Genomic DNA, 22,046 nt, shown 5'->3' with positions numbered 1-22,046 from the left:
ATCTTGTTTTTCTAAAAATCCTAAAAACTGTCAAATTTTCACGAAAAAAAAACTGGAAAAAAACTACATTTTAAAATCTATTAGTTTCTTGAAATAATTTCCTCTAAATTTAACGTCAATGTCTACTTTTTATTAAAACTTTTTAAATTTCTAAAAAAAATTTAAAAATTGGTCGTTTTAATCGTAGAAAAATTAAAAAAATCAGGCACGGTTAACCCTTAAATGATAAACTATGACTGATAAATATTCGATTATTTTACCAACATATAATGAACGAAAAAATTTAGCTATTATTACCTATTTACTATGGAAATTACTAAATGAAGGGTAGTTTTTGTATTTTTTTGTTAATTGAGATTTATTTTCTTAAGAAATTTTGATTGGGAGCTTGTTATTATTGATGATAATTCTCCCGATAAGACACAAGAAGTGGCAAATAAACTAATAGAAATATATGGGAGTGATCGTATTGTTGAATTGATGATGTTTTTTGAAAAAAAAAAAGGGTTAATTATAGGTAGATTTTGAAAACACGACCAAAAAAGCTTGGACTTGGGTTAGATTTTGATTTTATTAATAATTTATTCTTTAATTTTATAGAACAGCGTATGTTTATGGTCTTGAATTTTGCACAGGAAATTTTGTTATTATTATGGATGCAGATTTTTCTCATCATGTAAAAATATTTAGATTGTTAGGATTTATTTAATTGATTTGTGTTAGCCGAAATATATTCCTGAATTTATTCATCTTCAAAGAGAAAAATCGTATGATATTGTTTTAGGAAGTCGATATATAAGTGGTGGTGGTGTTTATGGATGGAATGTTAAGCGAAAGCTCATTTCTTTGGGAGCAAATCTCTTGAGTAGAATTATGCTTCAGCATGGTGTGAGTGATGTTACGGGTAGTTTTCGATTGTATAAAAAAAGTGTTTTAAAGGAGATAATTGCAGACTGTAAAAGTAAAGGATATGTTTTTCAGATGGTTGGTTGATTTTTTTGTTGTATTGTTTAACATTTAATAGGAGATTATTGTAAAAGCTAAAAAATATGGATATTCAGTCGGGGAAGTGCCTATTACATTTATAGATAGATTATACGGAGAATCTAAATTAGGAAGAGATGAAATTATTGGATATCTGAAAGGGTTATGGGATTTGTTTTATACCCTATAAATATTTCTATTTACTATGTTTTATTTATTGAAAGAAAGATATTTATATTTTAATCAAGTTAAATTATTATTGATGTATTATTTAAATAAAATTTCATATAGAATTTAATTTGAAATGGAACCTTGCTTTATAATAACAAATCTAACGGATTTTCCAAAATAGATTTAAGCATTGTTACCCATTTTGCAGCAACAGCACCATCTATCACACGATGGTCAGATGAAAGTGTTATTTTCATGCGTTTTTCTATTTTGAATTGCTTTTCTGAACCAGGATCTTCTACAAGGAAATTTTCAATTGAACCTACAGCTAAAATAGATGATTGAGGTGGGTTTATCTAGAAGTTTGGTTAGATAAGATATAGAGAAACGAAAATATAAATTATACAATTGATGTAAATTGCTCAATGCCATACATTCCCATATTTGAAATTGTAAAAGTTCCTCCCTATACGTGATTAAAAATAACACTTAAATAGATTATCAAAATACTTGATATTCTTCAGGTTTAAGTTTTCCTTCTCTTGCTTTATTTCCAAGTTCCTTGATTTCATTATTAATAATAAGAAGACCCTTATTTTGAACATTTTTAACAATGGGTGTAATAAGGCCAGTTGGAGTTGCAACCGCAATTGATATGTCTACTGAATGATATTGTCGAATAAAATCTCCAAACCATCCACTATTTACTTCTGGCACTTTTTGAAGTGCTACAGCAGATGCTTTAACAATAATATCGTTAATAGAAATTTTATATTGACCATCGGCATTATTATTAAGAGCTTCTCTCAACTTAAGAACTTTATCCATAACAATTGAGATAGTAATATAAAAGTGAGGTGTATTTTGTGTAGATTCCGTTAGTCGAGAAGCAATTGTTTTACGAATATTTGATAACGGAATGTCTGTATACAAAGCTTGATGAGTTGCTGCTGGTTGTATACTGGATACTGATTCGAGTTTAAAGTTATCAACATCAAATTTAATTATTCGTCCTCCTGGACCTGTACCCTTAATTTTTTCTAAGGGAATTCCTTTTTCAGTAGCAAGTAAACGAGCAATTGGACTTGCAAATATTCGATCACTCGATTTTTCTTCAGTAAAAGATGATACTTGTTCCACTTTTTTAAGACTTTCAGATCGTAATTTTTCTTCCTTAAAAACCTCGCTTTTTTTAGAAACTGGTTTTTCTTTAGTTTTTACATCATCAATAGTAAAATCTGAAAATGCTGGTACATCTGACTCTTCTTCTACCAAAACCGCTATAGGCTACTATCAATATTAGTTAATTATATAACCTATTTTCTTTACTTACAAAGCCAACTTCTACATCTTTTGTTCCTGATTCAAGCAAAATTTTCGCTATATATCCTTCTTCTTGAAATTCAAAATCAACCTGAGCTTTATCTGTTTCAATATCTACTAAAATTTCCCCAGGAGAAATTGATTCCCCAACTTTTTTCTTCCATTCTCCAATAGTACCGTGTGACATAGTTGGTGACAAAGCCGGCATATTGATTATTCTATGTGTTGGAAGTGCTAAGTTATACATTAAATCCTAATCAAATAACGACTTTAAATAATATACCTTTTCCTCTATAGTTCCTCTTAAAAATACTTGTCTTATATAACCAACTATCAGGTTTTATACCCCAATATCTACTTCAAATCATTAATCTATTTTTTAATTTCCCTTTATTTTACATATTTCCTGGATTTTTTAAATTTAAAAAACGAAGACATATTAAACCAATCTGTGCCTTTCTTACTAGACTCATTCTAATATAATCCTTAAAATATAATTATTTATATTTCAAATAATATAATAATTTGATGTTGGTTTAAAAAATCGTATTTAAATTTTTTAATTTATTTTAAAGTCTAAAAAAGATATAACTTATTAGTCTTTCTTAACTTCCTGTTTTTAAACTTTCTATTTAAATTAGATTATTTTTATTAAAAAAATTCACTTTTAACATTTTAATACTAAGATCTAAGCAAATAAATATTTTAAATATATACATATTTTTTTTAATAAAGATAGTTATTAGAATTTATTATGTTTTCTATCTATATTTAAAGAAGTATTTAATTATAAATAAAATTTTAATATATAACCCTTAAATTTCTAATCTAATTTGCAGATCAAATATATTCTTGTAATAATTATTAAATAAAAAATTAGTAAAAATAAGGGTTATTGAGAAGGTGCTTTTTTATATTGTTATATTTTGAATTTTTATTGATTAAACGAAGTCAAATTCTAGAGATAATTTAATTCACGGTAACTCTTTTAATAGTTAATTAAATATCTTATATTTTAGGAAAGAAATATAGATAATGGACGAAAAAGATAATTGTAGTAGTGATTTAGATGTAGAAGGTTAGTTTATATTTTTTTTTGGATTTAAAATGATTATTTTTTGAAAAATTAGAGGATATTGAAGATTTGTCAAAACGAGATAATAATATAATGAATGAGGAGGTTTTAGATGGATCTGAGGAGACCCATAGATGTTGTTGTATAAAAGAATCAGTTAAGGAAGAAAAAGCGGAAAAAATTGAGGAAAAATTAGTAAATAATAAAGACGAAGATTTGGAATTTGATAGTATAAAAAGATATAAAGTGGATGAAGAATCATTAAATAATATCTCTGGGGTCTGCGAGAATTCTGTTGAGAATAATGATAAGAAGTTTGTTGAGAATTATATAAAAAAGAAAACGTTTAAATCATATCCAAATATTCTTGATTCTTATGTAAAAATTAATGAAGGATTTGAGTTTGGGTTTATTGTTTTTGTTGTTCAAGCATTAGAAAATATTCTTTTAACAAAGGAGGGTAAAAGAAATGGACCTCTTAAGGATGCGATTTTTAAAGCATTAGGTAAATATATTTATGTATAAAGTGATTTTTATTTAGTTTTTAGAAGTAATAAAAATGGGGGAATCTCCGTCGCCGAGTCTTATATTAGAGCCATTGCATTATGCATGTGAAACTCGTTCTTCTCAATGTATTATACCTGCTTTAGATTGTTTATCAAAACTATTATCATATTCTTTCTTTGTTGACCTTTCGCCAACGACATTACAATCATCAAATGATTTGGAGGCTGCACAAGAAACAAAAATGCCTACTGTGTCTATTATGGAACGCGTTATTAATATTATTTGTAACTGTTTTCAAGGAGACACTACAGATGAACGCGTACAGTTGCAAACGGTAAAGGCTTTACTTTCTGTAGTATTGAATGAGAATCCAAAGACAATTATTCACCAAAATCTCCTTTTAAAAGCAATACGTCAAACGTATAATATATTTTTGCTTAATAAAAATATTTCAAATCAAATAATAATACAGGGTATTTTGACGCAAATGATTCATACTATTTTTGGAAGAATTAAATCAAGATTTATAGAGGGTTTAAAGGATGAGGATAATAATATTTCTAGTGTTCCCCTCTCAAATTCTTTTTCAGAAAAAAAAAAGGAATCTATTCAACTTGATTTTCAATCTATTGATTCTGAAACACAGGATTCTCCACTTGAGACACTTAATATGGACATTCTTGATGAAAAGTTGTCTAGTCTTGAAATTATTTCTGCATCTGAAAAAAATATTTTGTATTTTTATTATATTTTCTAAAAAAAAAAATAACAAATCACTAGGGAATCATTTGAAAATTCTAAATCACCTGAAAATGCCTATGATCCTGATATGGAGTTTAAAAAACACGACGAAAATCAATTATTTATAAGAGATGCTTTTATTCTTTTTCGAGTTCTATGTAAACTATCTATAAAACAGTTATCATATGACAAGTATATGACATTTGAAATGAATTTTTTTTAATTGGCTTATAGTACTAATGATTTAAAATCTCATTCTATGAGATCAAAACTTCTTTCATTGCATTTAATATATTCCATTTTAGATAATTATATGGAAATATTTACATCTCAACATATTAAAATTCATTTATCTTCGTCATCTATTACGTTTATTCAGGCTATTAAAGAATATTTATGTCTTACATTAACCAGAAATTTTATTAGTCCTGTTCAACAAGTATTTAATATTAGCTGTGAAATATTCTGGAAAATGATTGGTTCTATGAGAATGCTGTTAAAGGTTGAAATAGAAGTATTTCTAAAAGAAATTTTTCTTCCTATATTGGAGATGCGAAATTCAACATATCAACAAAAACAAATATTGCTTGAAATTTTGCAAAGAATATCTAATGATCCTAAGGTTCTTGTTGAAGTTTATTTGAATTATGATTGCGATCGTGCTGCATTAGATAATATATATGAAAAGAAAGTATATTTTTAAAAAGGAAATAAGGACTAATTTTTATATAGGATCATGAATATTTTGTCTAAAGTAGCAACATCATCTTTACAAGTAAATCAATATCAGCAACATGGAGTAAAAGCATCTAATAAGTCATCTATTTCATCTCCTTCATTGCCTCTTTCTCCTTCATTGTCTATTTTACCGGCATCTGGATATTCAGAAAATAACTTAATTACAATGGAATATAATTTGAAATTAAATTCACTCAGATGTATAGTATCTGTTTTACGATCTCTTGTCTCTTGGTCTCAAGAAGGACTTAAAACTGCTACTACTGAATTCAAAGAATTACGGCTTAATGAAAACCAAAATAACAGCGAACATGGAGGTGATTCCAGACGACCCTCATTTGCTTTTGGATCTATTCCTACAGATTCAATCGATTATTCCAATAATATGAAGAATAGTGTTTCAGATGATCCTGAGATATTTGAAGCGTTGAAACATAGGAAAAATACGCTTTCTGAATGTATTAAGAAATTTAACTTTAAGCCTCAAAAGGTCTTTTTTATATAGATAAAATATTATTTATAACATAATTTAGGGAATTGAAGCTTTGTATCAACATAAATTCATCAAATCATTATCTCCTAATGATATTGCTGTTTTTTTATATGAAGCCGAGGGTTTAAATAAGACTAATTTAGGAGAATATCTTGGTGAGGGGTAAATATTTTGTATTTTAAAAACGAAGATTGATTATTTTTATAGAAATGTTGAAAATATTTCAATAATGCATTCATTTGTTGATCTTATAGATTTTTCTCAAATGTCATTTGTAGATGCATTAAGGAGATTTCTTCAGTTTTTTAGGCTTCCAGGGGAAGCTCAAAAAATAGATCGCTATATGCTTAAATTTGCAGAACGTTATCTCAATTGTAATCCGGAAGCCTTTACAAATGCAGGTTTGTTGTTAAATCTTGATTAAGTTTATTTCATAATTTTTATTTATTTAGATACTGCGTATTTTTTAGCATATTCTGTTATAATTTTAAATACTGATCTACATAATCCTCATATTAAAAAACGTATGACTTTAAATGATTTTATAAAAAATACTAGTAAAATGAATGATGGGGAACAACTTTCTGAAAACTATTTGACTGAAGTATATGAGGAAATATCAAACAATGAAATAGTACTTAAAGATGAACAAGATGCAGCTCTTATATCCGGACTAGCACATTCATCTCATGGTCTTATGGCAAATATTAGCAATGTTTTAGCAATAATTGGCAGGAATATTCAGCGTGAAACCTATATGACTACTTCGGAGGAAATGGCTAATAAGACTGAGGTATTCCTTTTTTATATATTGATTGAAATTATATATTTTTTTAGATGCTTTTTAAAAACATTCTCAAGGCTCAGAAAAAAGGGATTTTCAAACCAATATCCGTTTATTATAGCGCTTCACATTTTGAGCATGTGGGGCCTATGTTTGAAATTGCATGGATTCCTATTTTGGCCAGCATATCTGATCTCTTACAATCACATGATGATTCTACTATTGTATCATTATGCCTTGAGGGATTTAAACTTTCTATACAGATTTCATGCTTGTTTGATCTAAAGTTTGCAAAAAATGCATTCATTTCTACTTTAACAAAATTTACATATCTTGGAAATTTGAATGAAATGAAAATAAAAAATGTAAATTGTATTAAGACTGTTTTAGAGATAGCACTTTCAGAAGGGAATAGTTTAAATGAATCTTGGAAAGATATATTGACATGTGTTAGTCAATTAGAAAGATTTCAATTGATAAATTCTGGTGTTGATGAACTTTTTATTCCGGATTTTACAATTGCTAAAATAAAAACGTGAGTAATGCTTTCATAATAAAACAATTATTGAATATAACAGACAGATTTCTCCAACTGGCTCTCAAAGAAATCAAATACTCCAATCAGGTCGCTCAAGTTTACGTTTAAAATCAAATTCTCATGTTACATACAATAAAGTAGTTGCTGAAGAAGCTGGATCAAGAGAAGTTACTCTCTTTGTAGATAGAATATTTACCCAAAGTGCTCATTTATCGGGTGATGCTATTATAGATTTTGTTCGTGCATTAAGTGAAGTTTCTTGGGAAGAAATACAGTCATCTGGCTTGAGTGAAAATCCTAGAATGTTTAGTCTACAAAAATTGGTTGAAATATCATATTATAATATGGGTAGAATTCGTATGGAATGGTCAAATTTATGGATTATTTTGGGTGATCATTTTAATAAAGTATTTATCATATTCGAAAAAAATAAAATTAAGATATTCTAGGTTGGATGTCTTCAGAATATTGTTATAGTTTTTTTTGCTTTAGATTCTTTACGTCAATTAGCGATGAGATTTTTTGATATGAAAGAACTTTCTTATTTTAAATTTCAAAAGGATTTTTTAAAACCCTTTCAATATATATTAATGAATAATTCTATTGAAAAAGTTAAAGAAATGGTAATACTATGTAATCATTAGAAATTAATTAATTAATCTAGGTTTTAATATGTTTACAACAAATGATACAGGCCCGTGCAAGTGATATCCGTTCTGGTTGGAGAACAATGTTTAATGTGTTTCAGTTTGCTGCACGGGAAGAATACGGTATTTTACACGTTAAAGTTTCTGTATTTTACTAATAGAATATAGGGAATATTGTTAATTTTTCATTTGATATAGTTAAACAAATATATAAAGAAAATCTTGATATTATTGTATCTCAAAATAGTTTTGCAGATCTTGTTGTTTGCCTTACTGAATTTTCAAAGAATGAAAAATACCAAGCAATTAGTTTACAATCAATGAAGCTTCTTAAATCAATTAACGACAGGATTTTAGTTTTACAGGAATCCTTATCAATAGATAAAAGTCAGGAAAAGGTCATAGATGATGATTCTATGATTAAATATTGGTTTCCTGTCTTGTTTGGCTTTTATGATATTTTTATGACATCTGAAAACTTAGAAACTAGATCTAGGTATTAAAATTTATTTATTAATTTTATTGACAAATAATTTAGAGCTTTAAATTGCTTATTCGATATATTAATTTTATATGGTTCAAATTATACTCCAACATTTTGGGATACAGTATGCAGGCAAATACTTTTTCCCATATTTGCTATTCTCAAATCTCAATCTGAAGCATCTAAATTTAATGCTCAGGAACATTTGATTTCTTGGATTTCTAATATAATTATTCAAGCTCTTTCAAATATGGTAGAATTATTAAATAAATATTTTGATGTTCTTGAGCAAATGTTAGACGGATTTCTTGAAATTTTAGTTACTTATGCATGTCAAGGTAAGTTATGGCTTTTTTAATATTACAAAATCTAATTTAATATAGAAAATGATATACTAGCAAAAGCTAGTATAAATTGTTTTCAACAGTTAATTTTACAAAAAGCAAATTTTTTAAAAGATCATCATTGGCATCTAATTGTCAATACTTTTGAAATATTATTTGAGTCTACTACAGCATATCAGCTTTTCGAATGTGTTCCAGTTAATAAAGTAGAAAATACAAATAATAATGAAACTGATTTTAATAAAACCGGTATATATATTCGTTTTATAAAGTACTTTTTTTAATTGATACAGAGTTATATATAGAAACTCAAAAATTTAGTAATGTTTCATTAACCGATCTTCTTTCAAATAAACAACTACAAACATCAGAAACACTTAGTGAAGATTATATGACTGAGTCGTATTCACTTTCTATTTCTCAAAGAAAAAAATTCAAAAATTTAATACTAAAATGTGTTCTTCAATTATTGTTAATTGATTTACTGGGCGAACTTCTTAGAAATGATAATATATATTCTAAAATTCCTTTAAAGGACTTTTTACGTATGATGGATGTATTAGAAAATAGTTGGAATTTTGCACGACAATTTAATAGTGACAAACAGTTAAGGATAAATTTATGGAAACATGGTTTATTTGTATAAGTTTTAAAACTATTTTTAATATTGATAGGATTTATGAAAAATTTGCCAAATTTATTACGACAAGAAACTAATAGTGCATCAATTTGTTGTATAAATCTTTTTAAAATATTTTTTAATTCCTCGGATAATTTTTTTGATAAAGATAGCATTGCAAGAAGACTCATTACGTAATTATTTTTTATTAAGTGTTTTAAATCTAAATAGTCTAGAATCTTCAAAGAAATTATTTCAGTATACTGTTCTTTAGACATTGAATCGCAATTGCGAAATATTCAATTATGGAAACCTATTATTGTAGAAAATTTAAATAGTTTTATAAAATTTGAAGATACCGACGTAAGATATTTTTCCTTTTTGTTTTGATTTATAAATATAATAGTTCGTAAAATATGTTAAGGACTTTTATCAATTTGGACTTGATATTCTTGGAAAAGATGGAATTGATAGTGAAATGCGGATTGCTCTTGAAGCCTTGTTTAGAAGAATTGGTAATGCTCTTATTGAAACTAAAGAACTTAAATAGAATTATTTTCAATATTACACTTAAAGGTCATGTATATATTTATTTTTAAAAATATTAATATATTCTGGAAATTAGTATATATTTCTTAATGTTTTGAAAAATAAAATTATAATCAGTAATTAATATTATATTATTCTTAATGAAATATTTAATAAATATTAACATACAAATCAAATATATTTTTATAAAGATGTTCTATATTTAAAGTTTTCAAAATAATGGTTTTTAAAATTTAAAATCACAAAATATAATGCAAATACTCAAATACTTTGAAACCTTTAATATACTAATTTTAATTTCTTTTTTTATTTTTCTTGTTTGAAACAATCTTAAATGTGGAATTCCATTCAGACTCCTTTTGTTTCTGTGATTTTAAAGCATCGGTCCAACTCTGTATAGCAATGTTTTTTTCAAGGGCTTCATTATCTAAAGAAATATTTTCTAATCTTCGTTTAACAAATTCTTCTGCAAAACGACGTCCATCAAGAATTGCACTATTTGCATATATACTATCCGAAATAATTTCAATAGTCTCTTGACTAGGTTCAACAGGAAGTGACATAAGCATTTGAAGAAAATCTTCCACTAAATATTATTTAGAAAAAAAATGAAAAAAAAGTGAATGTCCTTACAATTAATTCCAGGGTTTAATGCTTTAAGTGACTTTTTACACCAATTAAAAAAATCATTTGAACTATTTTTTGCTGAATTCCCAGAAATATTAGAATTGGTCGAATTAGAAGATTGGTTAATAGGTTGTATAATATGAAATTTAGAAACATTCGATTTTTTTTGATTAATCTCCAAATTCCCCGGTTTTACTCCAGATGAATCAATATTTGTACGAGGAGACGACGCTACAGGAGAAGGACGTGAAATTGAACGACCATTAGGACCAACAGTTATCCAGGGAGATTGAGATGGTTTTTTTAAAAGATTAGTGTGGTTTTTGGATGATAATGACGCTGCCATGGTATTTATATTGAGTTGTTTCTGGTATTTATTTGCTTTCATATTTTGTTCTTCTTGTATTTCGGTAAGCGACTTTTTAACAGGAATGCCAGGAGACTGCCATACAGAACTCAAATTGTGTGTTGATATAGAATCTGAGGAGTTTTCAGGAATACTACTTGGAAGCCCCCATGCTGAAGTTTTTGGAAGATTATTGATAATAGGATGGGTTTCTTTTTTAATCGAATTTACTTTTTCAGAGTATTCGCTATTTAAAAATATCTCCTGTGTAGAATTTTGCGAATCTTTGACTTCAGATTCCTGAGCCTCACGTAACGAAATGTCCTTAATATCATCTAAAACATTTGCCCATGGAGTAACAGAATGCATCTGGGTTTTTTGAGGCTCCTTTTGTTTTATTAAAGGCTGCTTCAATATTTGGTTAGCATTTGATGATTTTAAGTATATTTCATTCTTTTTTTGAAAAGGCTGTTTTTGTATATTATTTGAATTAGTAAATTGGATTGTTTCTGGTTTTGAAAATATAATTTCTGAAGAATTCCTGGTGAAATTTAATAAATCGCTTTGCTCAGTATTAACAAAAGAAAGTACAGGATCTAAATTAGGTAATTTTTCTTCGGCTGTTTTATTAAAATGTGGCACGAACTCTGGAGTTTCTTTATCGATTCTTGAAATATTTATTTCGTCCAAAGGTTTATTCCTAACAATGGACTCAGATGTCGTACTTTTTGTTGACTTTAAAGGAAATGTTTCTGTTTGCCTTAAAAAATTTACTTGCATTGGTCTTTCTTGTTGATTTTGAGTTTGTTTTTGAATATTCTGGAGTTTTTGCCGTTGAATTGCAAGTTGTGTTAATCGTTGTTGTTGGAACATATCCTTTTTATGATGCATTAAATATTCTTCCTGTTTTCTACTTTCTAATGAATTATGTTGCTCTGGAGGTAAATTAGATCCAAAAGAAAATGACTTGGGAAACTGTGTTTGTCGATTCCATCCAGGAGTTGTAGGAGTTGCAGAATCTATATGACCAAGAGCAGTAGTTCCGGGTAGATGGTGATCTAATTTAGATCCTTGTCCTGGAGAATTCCAACCATTAACCGTATCGTAAAAGTTTTCTACTGGGGAAATAGCCTGTGATTTGCTATAAAAGGGCGATAAGAAAGGTTCTTTTTGATTCCCAACACGTGCTATTAAAGAACTCAAGGGCTCAAAATCCTCATCATTGACTTGTTTTACCAATAATGTAAGCTGAAAAAATCCTGCATTATACCAATCCTGCATTTTTAAGCCAGAAAAGGGACCTTGTGTTACACCCATAGGATCCTTATAAAGCCAATTCAATTTATCAGGCATAATTGGTGTTCTAGAAGGAGGTTGTAATGGTGATGGTTGAGAGAAATTAGATTGTTGAGAATTCTCAAAAAGCTTCTCGATTTTACTATTTTTGTTCAAAGATGAGGAGTCTGAAGGAGTAAATAGGCCCAAAAATTGAGTTTTTTCTTTTTGTATATTCTCTAAAGATTTATTAATATCTAAATTAGTATTAAGCTTATTTTGAAAATTTTCTAGCGATTTATCTTTATCTTCAGAAATATGTTCCATTGCTTCTTTTAATACATCATCGGAATCATCATACTGAAAAGATGATGTTGAAGTGGGTGAAATTTTTGAGGAACTTTGCGACTCAAACATGCCTAAGGATTGCAATCTCGAAATATTTCTTCCTGGAATAGACCCTATACTTTCAACAGGAGAACGGATTGTACCAGATGATAAAAAGGGTGTATTAATTTGTGAAATAGATAAATCTGCAATACCCTTACTTAAAGAAATATTTCTATTTTCCTTTGTATATACATTTCTAAGTTCCGAATGCTCAGATTTAATAGAAGATGGAAGAGTTTCATTATTTTCATTAGAAAGTATATTATTTGTAAGTGTTTCTGAGTTCGTTCGTAGACTAGAAGGCGTCCAAAATTCCGATGAAAATGTATTAGAAAAATATTCTCGAGACTTTTGTATACGTGGATTTCGAAACCCTTCATAAACTTCTTTATTTCGTGTTTTTTGATCAAACCGTGAACTATTTATAAACCGTTCATTACGTGGTGAATAAGCTCGATTTGTATAAAAATGGGCATTCCCATGAACCATATTATTCACTAATTCTAAATTTCTCCTTTTTTTTTCACTATTAACTGGTCCTATAAAAAGCTTTTTTTCATCCTCACTCATTTCTGATAATGATACCGGAGTTATGATTTCATCACTTGATATTTGAGAAAATTGATTAAGCTCTGATGGCTTACTAATCCCTTTTTCCGACATAAACATATCCTTCCATATAGATAATAAAAATTCTTTACTATATCTTAATAAACCCGGAGATGGTGTCGACGGAGACTTTGACGTATTACTAGTCTGTAATGATAATGATGGACTAGATAAATATGATATATTTTCTTGTCTATTCTTTTCATTTTGTTGTTTATTTTGAATTACTTCAAATGATGTTGATCCTTCTGGTACATTATTATGAGGTCCTTGACGCATCCTAAAAATTTCATATATTTAAACTTTCTTCTGAAAAAAAAAGGTTAACCCTTATTTCTTACCATTCTGGACCGAATCTCATGCTATTTTGTGTCGTCATATGCTTATTTTTTAATAAATACCCTCTATTGTAATTTGCACTTTTGTTTTTTACTGAAAATACAGAAAAATAGCTGTAATCGATCGATTACGGTTGAAAATAAAGTTTTAAAATTTTAGAAGAAAACAAATAAATAAAGCAGAGTTCTGAGTATTTTTATATGAGAAAAGAATACGTTTGTTATATTTTATATTTTTATTTTTTTTTTTTTGAAAAATTATTAAGTTTTATTAAATATTAACTTTTTAATTTATAATTAATAAATGTATAAAATAAAAAGAAAATATCAAGTCTTTTTTTATTTGTAATTAATTGAATTGATTGTTTAAATGTTATTAAAAGAGTTTTTGAAATAAAAAATTATAGATATATTGAAAAATTATTCATATTCATGAATAATTTTTGATAATAAAATAAAACGAATATTAGTTTTGAAGGCTTTTATTGATTTAAAGGTATTATTTAAGAGATTTTTTAGAAATGAACAGATAGAATAATATTTTAAAGATTAAAGATTTAAGTTTGGAATTAAATTCTTTAAGAATGTGTTATTTGGGAAATAAGTTTTTAAATTTTGAAATTATGATAATCCGATAAATATATCTTTTAAAAGTTAAAATTCTTTAAAAAAAAACAATTATTGTCTTAATTTAAGTAATTTTTTTTATATATTTTTAATTAAAATCCTTTATTAACAGAATAACATTATTAAAATATTATAAAATACTAATTATAAACTTTTAACTTTGTCTTTAATATTAGTTTTTTTAATAATAAACGTATTTTATACCAAAAGTTCTATAGATACTAGTATATATTATAATTCTTGCTTGATTTTAGAGTTATGTATATATAAAAAACCAGAAATAAAAAAATTCATAAATTAATGAATTATATAAGTCATATAATTGAATAAGAAATAAGCACAAAAGTATTTTCAACGCAATATAGACTGTATTCGATTTTATAATCTATTTATGGTGGTTTAATAAATGATAAAAAATAAATAATAATAAAAATTCCAAGTATAATAAATGTAAAAGGTATTTTTTTAATATTTTTACATAAAGACTCTTTAATTTTCTGTATATTGAAAAATAACATTTATTAAAAAAATGAAAAGATGTTGATGTTGATTTCACAGACGATGCAAGATTTTTTAATTTTTTAAATAGATTTATATTTTTTAATGATTTTTTTAAAAGATAAAAACAGGAAAAAGGATATATATATATTATTTAAGGTTGAAATGACTGGCATCAGGTGTATATAAATGAACTAGGATACAAATAAATGTTTATTTTTAATTATAATGACAATAAATTTAAAAAAAAAGGATTTTTATATGTTAGAATGGGCGTTGATTAAAGGACAAAATATAAATATAAATATTGAGATAGGAAAGTTAATTCAATTAGTTATAGATGGTGATTTTAAAACAGTATTTTTATCACCAAAAATACAGAGAATTTTTAAGAAAAATCAGAAACATGTTAATATTATAGAAGAATCTAAGTCATATAATCTAGAAACATACATTGAAGATAGAATTTCTGATATTCCTTCTACTTTAGAAGGAGAATTACTTCTTCTTTTGCTTGCAGTTTCATCTATTCATGTATTTATACAAATCCATTTTACAGGACCTAAACCTATATTTGATTCATATATTTTATTACCAGAGGAATGGAAAATAGAATATACTGAGATATGTTTGAGAAAAGATGTATTGAAATGCCTAGAAATTGGTAGTGCTTATCCGTATCATCTTATACAATGTCCAATTTTTTTATTAATATCAAAAATTATACTTTCAAGGACATTTAAGTATAGCAAAACATGTTTTTGGTGGAAAGCAAGAGTAAATTTTATGCATCAACGTATTTTAGATGAGCAAGTGGCGATACTTTATGATTGCATTTTTGAAAACATGGAAAAAATGAAAAAAGAATGTGAAGAACATGGATCTTATGTTTATGCACGTTATGCACTTGAGCTTGAATTATGTTTAGTATATTATGGGAAGAATTCTAAGGCACTTGATATTATTAAAGATGCTGCAGAAAAAATTGGATTAAAATGGGTTTTAACAGGAATATTAGGACGTAGAACTAAATTTCAAACATTTGATACAAGTCAGCTTGTATTAATTGCTAAGGGGGAAAATAGCGTTGAGGAAATACAAGAAAAAAATCAGAAAATACCTAAAACACTTGATTTAAATGATGATACACTTCTTGAAACAATATCCTTTAAATCTGGGAAAATTATTTCCTCTGAATATCTTCAGGACTCATCTATTCCAAAGTCTTTAGAAGATATTGATCCAAATGATCCTCCCTCTCTTAGTCCTTTGGATTCGTGCATTCTTATAGCATTAACTCTCTTGATTAAAAATACAAATCCTAATGATGGATTAACAATGGAAAAAATGGCAGCATATATTGATAGAGTATTGAAGCATCCTAGAAATTGGACTGTGCATAGTATGGCACTTCTTATTCGCTCTAAATTAGAGATGAGTAAGGGAAGAACTATGGAACGAAGTATTTTGCAGCTTCAAGTTTTAGTTGATCAATTATTAGATGATATAGATTCTTTAGAAGATATATCAAAAAACACATCATTCTTACGAAAACCTGATTCATATGAAGAATCTGCGTCTACAAAACAAAGATTAATGTATTCATGGCAGCTTTTACTTATTCCTCGTTGGGCTATAGAAGAAGAATTAGCCGATAGATATCTGTCTATTGGAATGATTAGATCAGCATTAGAAATTTTTGAAAGATTGCAAATATGGGAAAAAATTGCAATATGTTGGAATGCATTAGATAAAAAAAAAAAAGCAATTGATGTTCTTGTTTCACAACTTGCAATAGAGCCTGAAAATCCTAAAATATTAACTTTACTTGGTGATATAGAAGAAAATCCGGATTATTGGATAAAAGCGTGGTATGTTTCTGGTAACAGATATGCTAAAGCTCAAAAATCTCTTGGGATGTTCTATTATTCAAGACAAGAATTCGAAAAAAGCGCGAAAGCATTTAAGTTATCATTGGATATAAATTCTTTAAATTATTCTGCATGGTTTACTTATGGATGTTGTCAACTAAAATTAAATAATTGGGAGATAGCTTCACAAGCTTTTACTCGTTGTGTCAGTTTAGATCCATCTGATGGAGAAAGTTGGAATAATTTGTCCTTGTCATTTCTTAAACATGACCCACCAAGAAAGCAAGATGCATGGAATGCACTAAAGCAAGCACTTAGTAGTTGTTATGAATCATGGAGAATTTGGGAAAATTATTTAACAATATCTTTAGATATGCTTGAATGGAATGAAGTGATAAGGTCTATACGTAGATGTATAGAATTAAGAGGGGAAAAGCTTGGTGAAAATGTTATTGATATAAAAATTTTGGAAATACTTGTCCATGAAGTAACTAAAAATGAATATACAGGAGACGAAAAAGGATTTATAAAGAATGCTATTGAGTTAATGACTAGTATAATACCCCCTTTAATAACATCAAAACCAGAACTATGGAGACTTGTTGCTAAAATCAATATTTGGAGGAAAAATCCTTCTGGTGTTTTAGAAGCTTATATAAACTCATATAATATTTGGACATCCAAAGCAAATATAAATACTGATAAGGATGTATGGATAGGAACTGTGAAATCTGCAATGGAATTGGTTGATGCATATGAAAATTTTGGTTCAATGAAGGATCATATGGGCAATTTAATTATTCCTGATTGGAAATTTAAGGCAAAAAGCATCCTTCGGACATTAAAAGGGAAGAGTCAAACGTATTGGAGTGAATCTGAAGAGTTTAATAGGATTATTGAGTCTTTAGAAAGATTTAATAAATAAACTATTTATAAAAAGAAACAATATAAAAGCATCTATCAAATATAGCTTTAATAATTATAATTTAAATATAAAATAAATATTTGTTGTAATAAAGATTCAAAATAAATATTTTTTTTAATCATAAATATAAAGATGGTTTTGAAAATCCGCTAATATTCCATTTGGAATATTGTATTTCTTATCATTTGGAGATAAAGGGCTTGAAGTCATTTCCTTATATGATTCTTGCATAATATTGTTTAACATATTTGATTCAGTCTGATTATATATTTCAAAATCCGAAGATATTTGATTATTAAATTTTTTTAAAGAATCATCTAATAAGGATTCTGCATACGTTTGATCCGAATAATTGCAGATAGGATTTATCAAATTATTATGAACCACAGGTGTGGAGTTTTGAGATATGTTTTCAAGATTTGAGAACAGTAACAAGTTAGGGGCAGATTTTCCGAAGTTATAATTATTATTCATCATATATGAGTATGGATAAGACTGAAAAGATTTATTATCGGAATTAATGGTTGATTGTGCATGATTAGTATAATTAGTTTGAAGATTATTGTTTTGATAATGGTCTATAAACCCATTTTGAAGCTGTTTAAGATAGTAAGAATCCGATTTTTGACATTCTGCCTCTGGATCTTTTTTAGGTGACTCGGTATATACATGATATGTTCGTTTCGATTTTACATAAAGCCCTTCTGTTTTATCTAAAGAATCTTCTGAAGAAATAAATGCTAAAGGCATATCCTTCTTTTTATTATCATTCTGTATTACTTGATACGTTTGAATAATTGCTACATTTTCAACTCTATCATTGAAATTATACCTATTTTTATGTTGATTTCTAAAATAACTCAATTCTTAAAAAATCACTAACTGATTTTTTTCAAGCATAGTTCCATCTAATTGGCATTCTAATCCAATAGATTCACTCTGTTTTTTTGAAGTATCTGTTTTAAATCGTTTATTAATATACTTCTGCATCATTGCTTCTGCTGCATTCTCTTCTTCATTTGAACAATACTTGTTTGAATGCATAATTAGTGTATTTGCCATTTATTTTACTTATACATACAACATGACATTTATTTTTTTCATCAAATATAAGAACTGTAACTTCAATACCGCACAAAACAGATAATTCATGTGCTTTTTTTAATAACCCATTTCTACGTCTTGAAAACGTTGTCTATAACTCATTTATTTACTTATTTATAAAAATATTATATTTATATCTTACAATTTGTGTTTTGGGATCCATAATTTTCTTGATCTTCATAAAATAGTCAGTTTTTCTTAGAAAAAAAAATATAAATAAAAATAAAAATATAAGCTTCTTATATTTCTTCTTAAATATCATACCTGTATCTTTTTTTTCCCCATTTTTTAGAATGTTTCAAATATTCAAAATTTTGTGTATATTCTCGGTGATACTTTTTTTAGGGTTAAAACTTTAGTTTTATTATTAAATAAATGAAAAAAATGCAACAAATTACTTAAAATTGGTCTATTTTATTCTCTTTTTTAATTTTTTCTTTATAATTTTTAAAATTTTTGAAAATATTATGTGACGTACAATAATAAATTTTTATTAAAAAAAGTTAATTATTATAATATTTCTTAAAAAAAGAAAGTATTTTAGAATATTTTATGGTGTTTTTTTTGTGAATAAAATAAGTTTTTTATGTATTTTTTACAGTTTAAACCTTTCTTTTATTGGTTTTTAATTATCGAGATCGACGATCAGAGAAATAAAAAAAGTATTTAAAAAGGCTAAATTTATCAAGAAAAAGCTAGGAAGTAGCATAAAAATAGCTTAAGTTGCTTTTTTTATTAAGTATTTTATGTATTTTCGTTTTTGAACGGTTAAAAACGGTTTAATAATAGTAAATTAGGTGCGACCGTTTGAATAACAAACGGTCGCTCATTTTCACGTATGAATCAGGAACCAACATATGTTTATCTACCTCCATCACTAAGATTCCCTGTTACAGTTGTTTCTATTAGTGCAAAAGTTTTTCAACCAGTGAAAAAACATGATTTGTTGCTTTCTTATAGATATCAAGGTACATTTACAGAATATGATGAAGATGGGTCAGAACGAAACGTTGCTCGTGAATATGTAGATGTTTTTCAAAGTCCCATTGAGGGTATTGTTGATTCGTGGTTTGTAAGAGAAGGGGTTGTAGTTAAAGATCAATATATACGTATTCTTTCTATTATTGAACCATGTCTTCATTCGGTTCAGTATCATGGTTTATGTGCTACGTGTGGTAGAGATGTTACACAACAGGATTTTATGGGATTTTCGGATTCTACAAGAGCAACAATTCAAATGTCTCATGATGCGACTAAATTGACAGTAAGTCGACAAGAGGCGGCTAGACTTGAACGAGAAACAGCAGAACGTTTATTGAATGAAACAAAGTTATCGTTGATTGTTGATCTTGATCAAACAATTCTTCATGCAACAGTAGATCCTATTGTTGGGGAATGGTTATCGGATCCTTCTTCTGAACATTATGCAGCTGTTCAAGATGTTCAAACTTTTTGTCTTAGAGAAGGGAATGCAAGTATAGGTAGTTGGTATTATATTAAAATGCGACCGGGGCTGGAACAATTTCTTGAAAATATTAGTAAATTATATGAAATGCATATTTATACAATGGGGACACGAGCGTATGCCGCATCAATTGCTCAATTAATTGATAAGGATAAGAAATATTTTGGAGATAGAATCCTGAGTCGAGACGAAAGTGGAAGTAAGTACCATCATTATTCTACTCTTTTCTATAAAACTGTTTTAAGATACTACGCAAAAAAATATACAAAGACTCTTTCCTGTTGATACAAGTATGGTTGTTATTATTGATGATCGTGCAGATGTATGGCAATGGAGCCCAAATTTAATTAAAGTTACTCCCTATGAATTTTTTGTTGGAATTGGAGATATTAATGGAGATTTTGTAGCAAATAAGGTATGCTTTTTCTTTTTATAAGACAGGCATTTATTTAATTATTTTTATAAAGCCTTCATTACATAATTTTTCATCTTCACTTATGTCCGCTTCGCTATCAACATTGCAAACATCTCCAACTGACCAACAAACCGTGTTTTCATATTCTCCTGAAACACATTTTATACCCACTCATGATAATGTTTATAATGATATACTTACGAATGATCTTAATGCTGTTTTGCAGGATGATTTTCGACAGGCCATGTTTGAGCATAAGATTAACTCTCTGGTTTCTGGAAATCAGAACGTTTTAGTCGTTGTTGATGATCAAATAAAGACAAATCAATCGTTTAATGGAATGAACCATTTGGAATTCTTCAAAAAACCGACGGAGAAAATTTTTTTTCATAATAATGATACAGAATTGTTGCGTTTAGAATCATCTTTAAGATTGGTTCATAAAGAATTTTATAAAGAATATAACAGGCTTTTGAAAACGAGAAAAAAACATGATTTAATTGCATCTTTTTCTGAAAATATTAATTCACAAAAATATTCTGATCCAGATATAAGTAAAATGGATATTAAGATAATAATGCCAGCCCTCAAATCAAATGTATTAAAAGGAACCGTTTTGTTATTTTCAGGTGTAATACCTATGGGTGTTGATGTTTTAAGGTAAACTCTTTTTGGATCTAATATATTTTATATAAATAATAATAAGTTCTAACATTGCTCAATGGGCCATGAATTTTGGAGCTGAAATTGCTATAAATATTTCTAATGACGTAACACATTTGATAGCTACAAAGGTTTTTTTAAAAAAAAAAGAAGAATTTCTAATTAATATTAGATACGTACAACTAAAGTAAAAAAAGCTCTTCAACAAAAGAATATTAAAATAGTATCTGTTGATTGGCTTCTTCATTCTATATCTCATTGGAAACGATTACCTGAGTCCGATTACTTATTGCATTCATTTTCCGAGAACGATATTTTTAATAATATGCAATTTCAACAGGATTTTCATTCTTTATTAGATATAAACACGGCGAATTCATATGAATTTATTTCTTCTGATAATAAAGATACTAATGAGAATCGTAGATATACAAAAATGTTTTTTACTTCTAACCAATTTGTTTCTAGATGATAAAGATACACATAAGGTTTTTGAATCTATAAATAATGAAAATAAAGTTGATGCTATCGATTGGGAAGATGCGATTAGAGAGGTTGATGAATTTTTAGCTGAATCGTGCGATAGTGCTTTGAGCAGTGATGATGCTTCTAAAGATAAAATGTACTAAAAAAAAATTAAAATTATTTTTAACTTTTTTAGTGTCCCGACTTTTGAAAAGAAAAGAAAAATATCTTATTTATTTGAAACTGATAAATCATAATACCAAAAATTATAGGAAATGATATACTAAGAGAAAAATACTCGAATCGTTTCAAAAAAACGATTCTGGATGTTTATAGTTTTTATATATTCCATCAAAATTTTTATGTTCTCTAACACTTGAAGATTCATGCATCATTTATAGTTATGTTAATGATATAAAATAATATCTATT

General features: G+C 27.2%; 7 protein-coding genes across 7 annotated transcripts; 4 read left to right on the top strand and 3 right to left on the bottom strand.

Annotated features, from left to right (window-relative positions):
- Positions 1–232: 232 nt before the first annotated feature.
- PNEG_03192 (hypothetical protein) lies at positions 233–1,174 on the top strand (the record flags this gene model as incomplete). The annotated part of the gene is made up of 6 exons (XM_007877064.1): positions 233–327; positions 372–471; positions 522–556; positions 601–676; positions 724–984; positions 1,025–1,174. The coding sequence occupies 6 exons, from the start codon at positions 233–235 to the stop codon at positions 1,172–1,174; spliced, it is 717 nt and encodes a 238-aa protein (XP_007875255.1).
- A 124-nt stretch (positions 1,175–1,298) lies between these two features.
- On the bottom strand, positions 1,299–2,980 carry PNEG_03191 (pyruvate dehydrogenase complex dihydrolipoamide acetyltransferase). Its single transcript, XM_007877063.1, has 6 exons — positions 2,878–2,980; positions 2,762–2,835; positions 2,489–2,712; positions 1,666–2,442; positions 1,562–1,621; positions 1,299–1,511 (listed from the first exon to the last, which is right to left on the bottom strand). Exons 1-6 carry the CDS (start codon positions 2,949–2,951, stop codon positions 1,302–1,304), a joined length of 1,419 nt encoding a protein of 472 aa, XP_007875254.1. The 5' UTR covers positions 2,952–2,980; the 3' UTR covers positions 1,299–1,301.
- Positions 2,981–3,513: 533 nt separating this feature from the next.
- PNEG_04310 (hypothetical protein) lies at positions 3,514–9,998 on the top strand (the record flags this gene model as incomplete). Its single annotated transcript, XM_019757827.1, has 21 exons — positions 3,514–3,556; positions 3,609–4,058; positions 4,102–4,795; positions 4,841–4,993; positions 5,036–5,423; positions 5,473–5,492; positions 5,534–6,029; positions 6,073–6,194; positions 6,240–6,433; positions 6,485–6,825; positions 6,870–7,351; positions 7,395–7,761; positions 7,804–7,977; positions 8,019–8,124; positions 8,170–8,497; positions 8,540–8,823; positions 8,869–9,078; positions 9,123–9,461; positions 9,504–9,642; positions 9,685–9,811; positions 9,855–9,998. 21 exons carry the CDS (start codon positions 3,514–3,516, stop codon positions 9,996–9,998), a joined length of 5,601 nt encoding a protein of 1,866 aa, XP_019613354.1.
- Positions 9,999–10,217: 219 nt separating this feature from the next.
- Positions 10,218–13,667, bottom strand: PNEG_03188 (hypothetical protein). Its single transcript, XM_007877060.1, has 3 exons — positions 13,586–13,667; positions 10,631–13,524; positions 10,218–10,583 (listed from the first exon to the last, which is right to left on the bottom strand). The coding sequence occupies exons 1-3, from the start codon at positions 13,621–13,623 to the stop codon at positions 10,291–10,293; spliced, it is 3,225 nt and encodes a 1,074-aa protein (XP_007875251.1). The 5' UTR covers positions 13,624–13,667; the 3' UTR covers positions 10,218–10,290.
- A 1,138-nt stretch (positions 13,668–14,805) lies between these two features.
- PNEG_03187 (hypothetical protein) lies at positions 14,806–17,503 on the top strand (the record flags this gene model as incomplete). Its single annotated transcript, XM_007877059.1, has 1 exon — positions 14,806–17,503. The coding sequence occupies exon 1, from the start codon at positions 14,936–14,938 to the stop codon at positions 17,501–17,503; it is 2,568 nt and encodes an 855-aa protein (XP_007875250.1). The 5' UTR covers positions 14,806–14,935.
- Positions 17,504–17,617: 114 nt separating this feature from the next.
- On the bottom strand, positions 17,618–18,923 carry PNEG_03186 (hypothetical protein; the record flags this gene model as incomplete). The annotated part of the gene is made up of 5 exons (XM_007877058.1): positions 18,872–18,923; positions 18,750–18,782; positions 18,585–18,698; positions 18,387–18,532; positions 17,618–18,335 (listed from the first exon to the last, which is right to left on the bottom strand). The coding sequence occupies exons 1-5, from the start codon at positions 18,890–18,892 to the stop codon at positions 17,618–17,620; spliced, it is 1,032 nt and encodes a 343-aa protein (XP_007875249.1). The 5' UTR covers positions 18,893–18,923.
- Positions 18,924–19,445: 522 nt separating this feature from the next.
- On the top strand, positions 19,446–21,872 carry PNEG_03185 (hypothetical protein; the record flags this gene model as incomplete). The annotated part of the gene is made up of 7 exons (XM_007877057.1): positions 19,446–20,271; positions 20,318–20,487; positions 20,540–21,147; positions 21,194–21,281; positions 21,323–21,572; positions 21,619–21,772; positions 21,812–21,872. The coding sequence occupies 7 exons, from the start codon at positions 19,446–19,448 to the stop codon at positions 21,870–21,872; spliced, it is 2,157 nt and encodes a 718-aa protein (XP_007875248.1).
- Positions 21,873–22,046: the final 174 nt, after the last annotated feature.

Source organism: Pneumocystis murina (assembly GCF_000349005.2).
Source record: "Pneumocystis murina B123 chromosome Unknown supercont1.10, whole genome shotgun sequence".
NCBI classification, from domain to species: Eukaryota; Fungi; Ascomycota; class Pneumocystomycetes; order Pneumocystales; family Pneumocystaceae; genus Pneumocystis; species Pneumocystis murina.
This window is presented reverse-complemented; position numbering and strand designations above follow the sequence as displayed.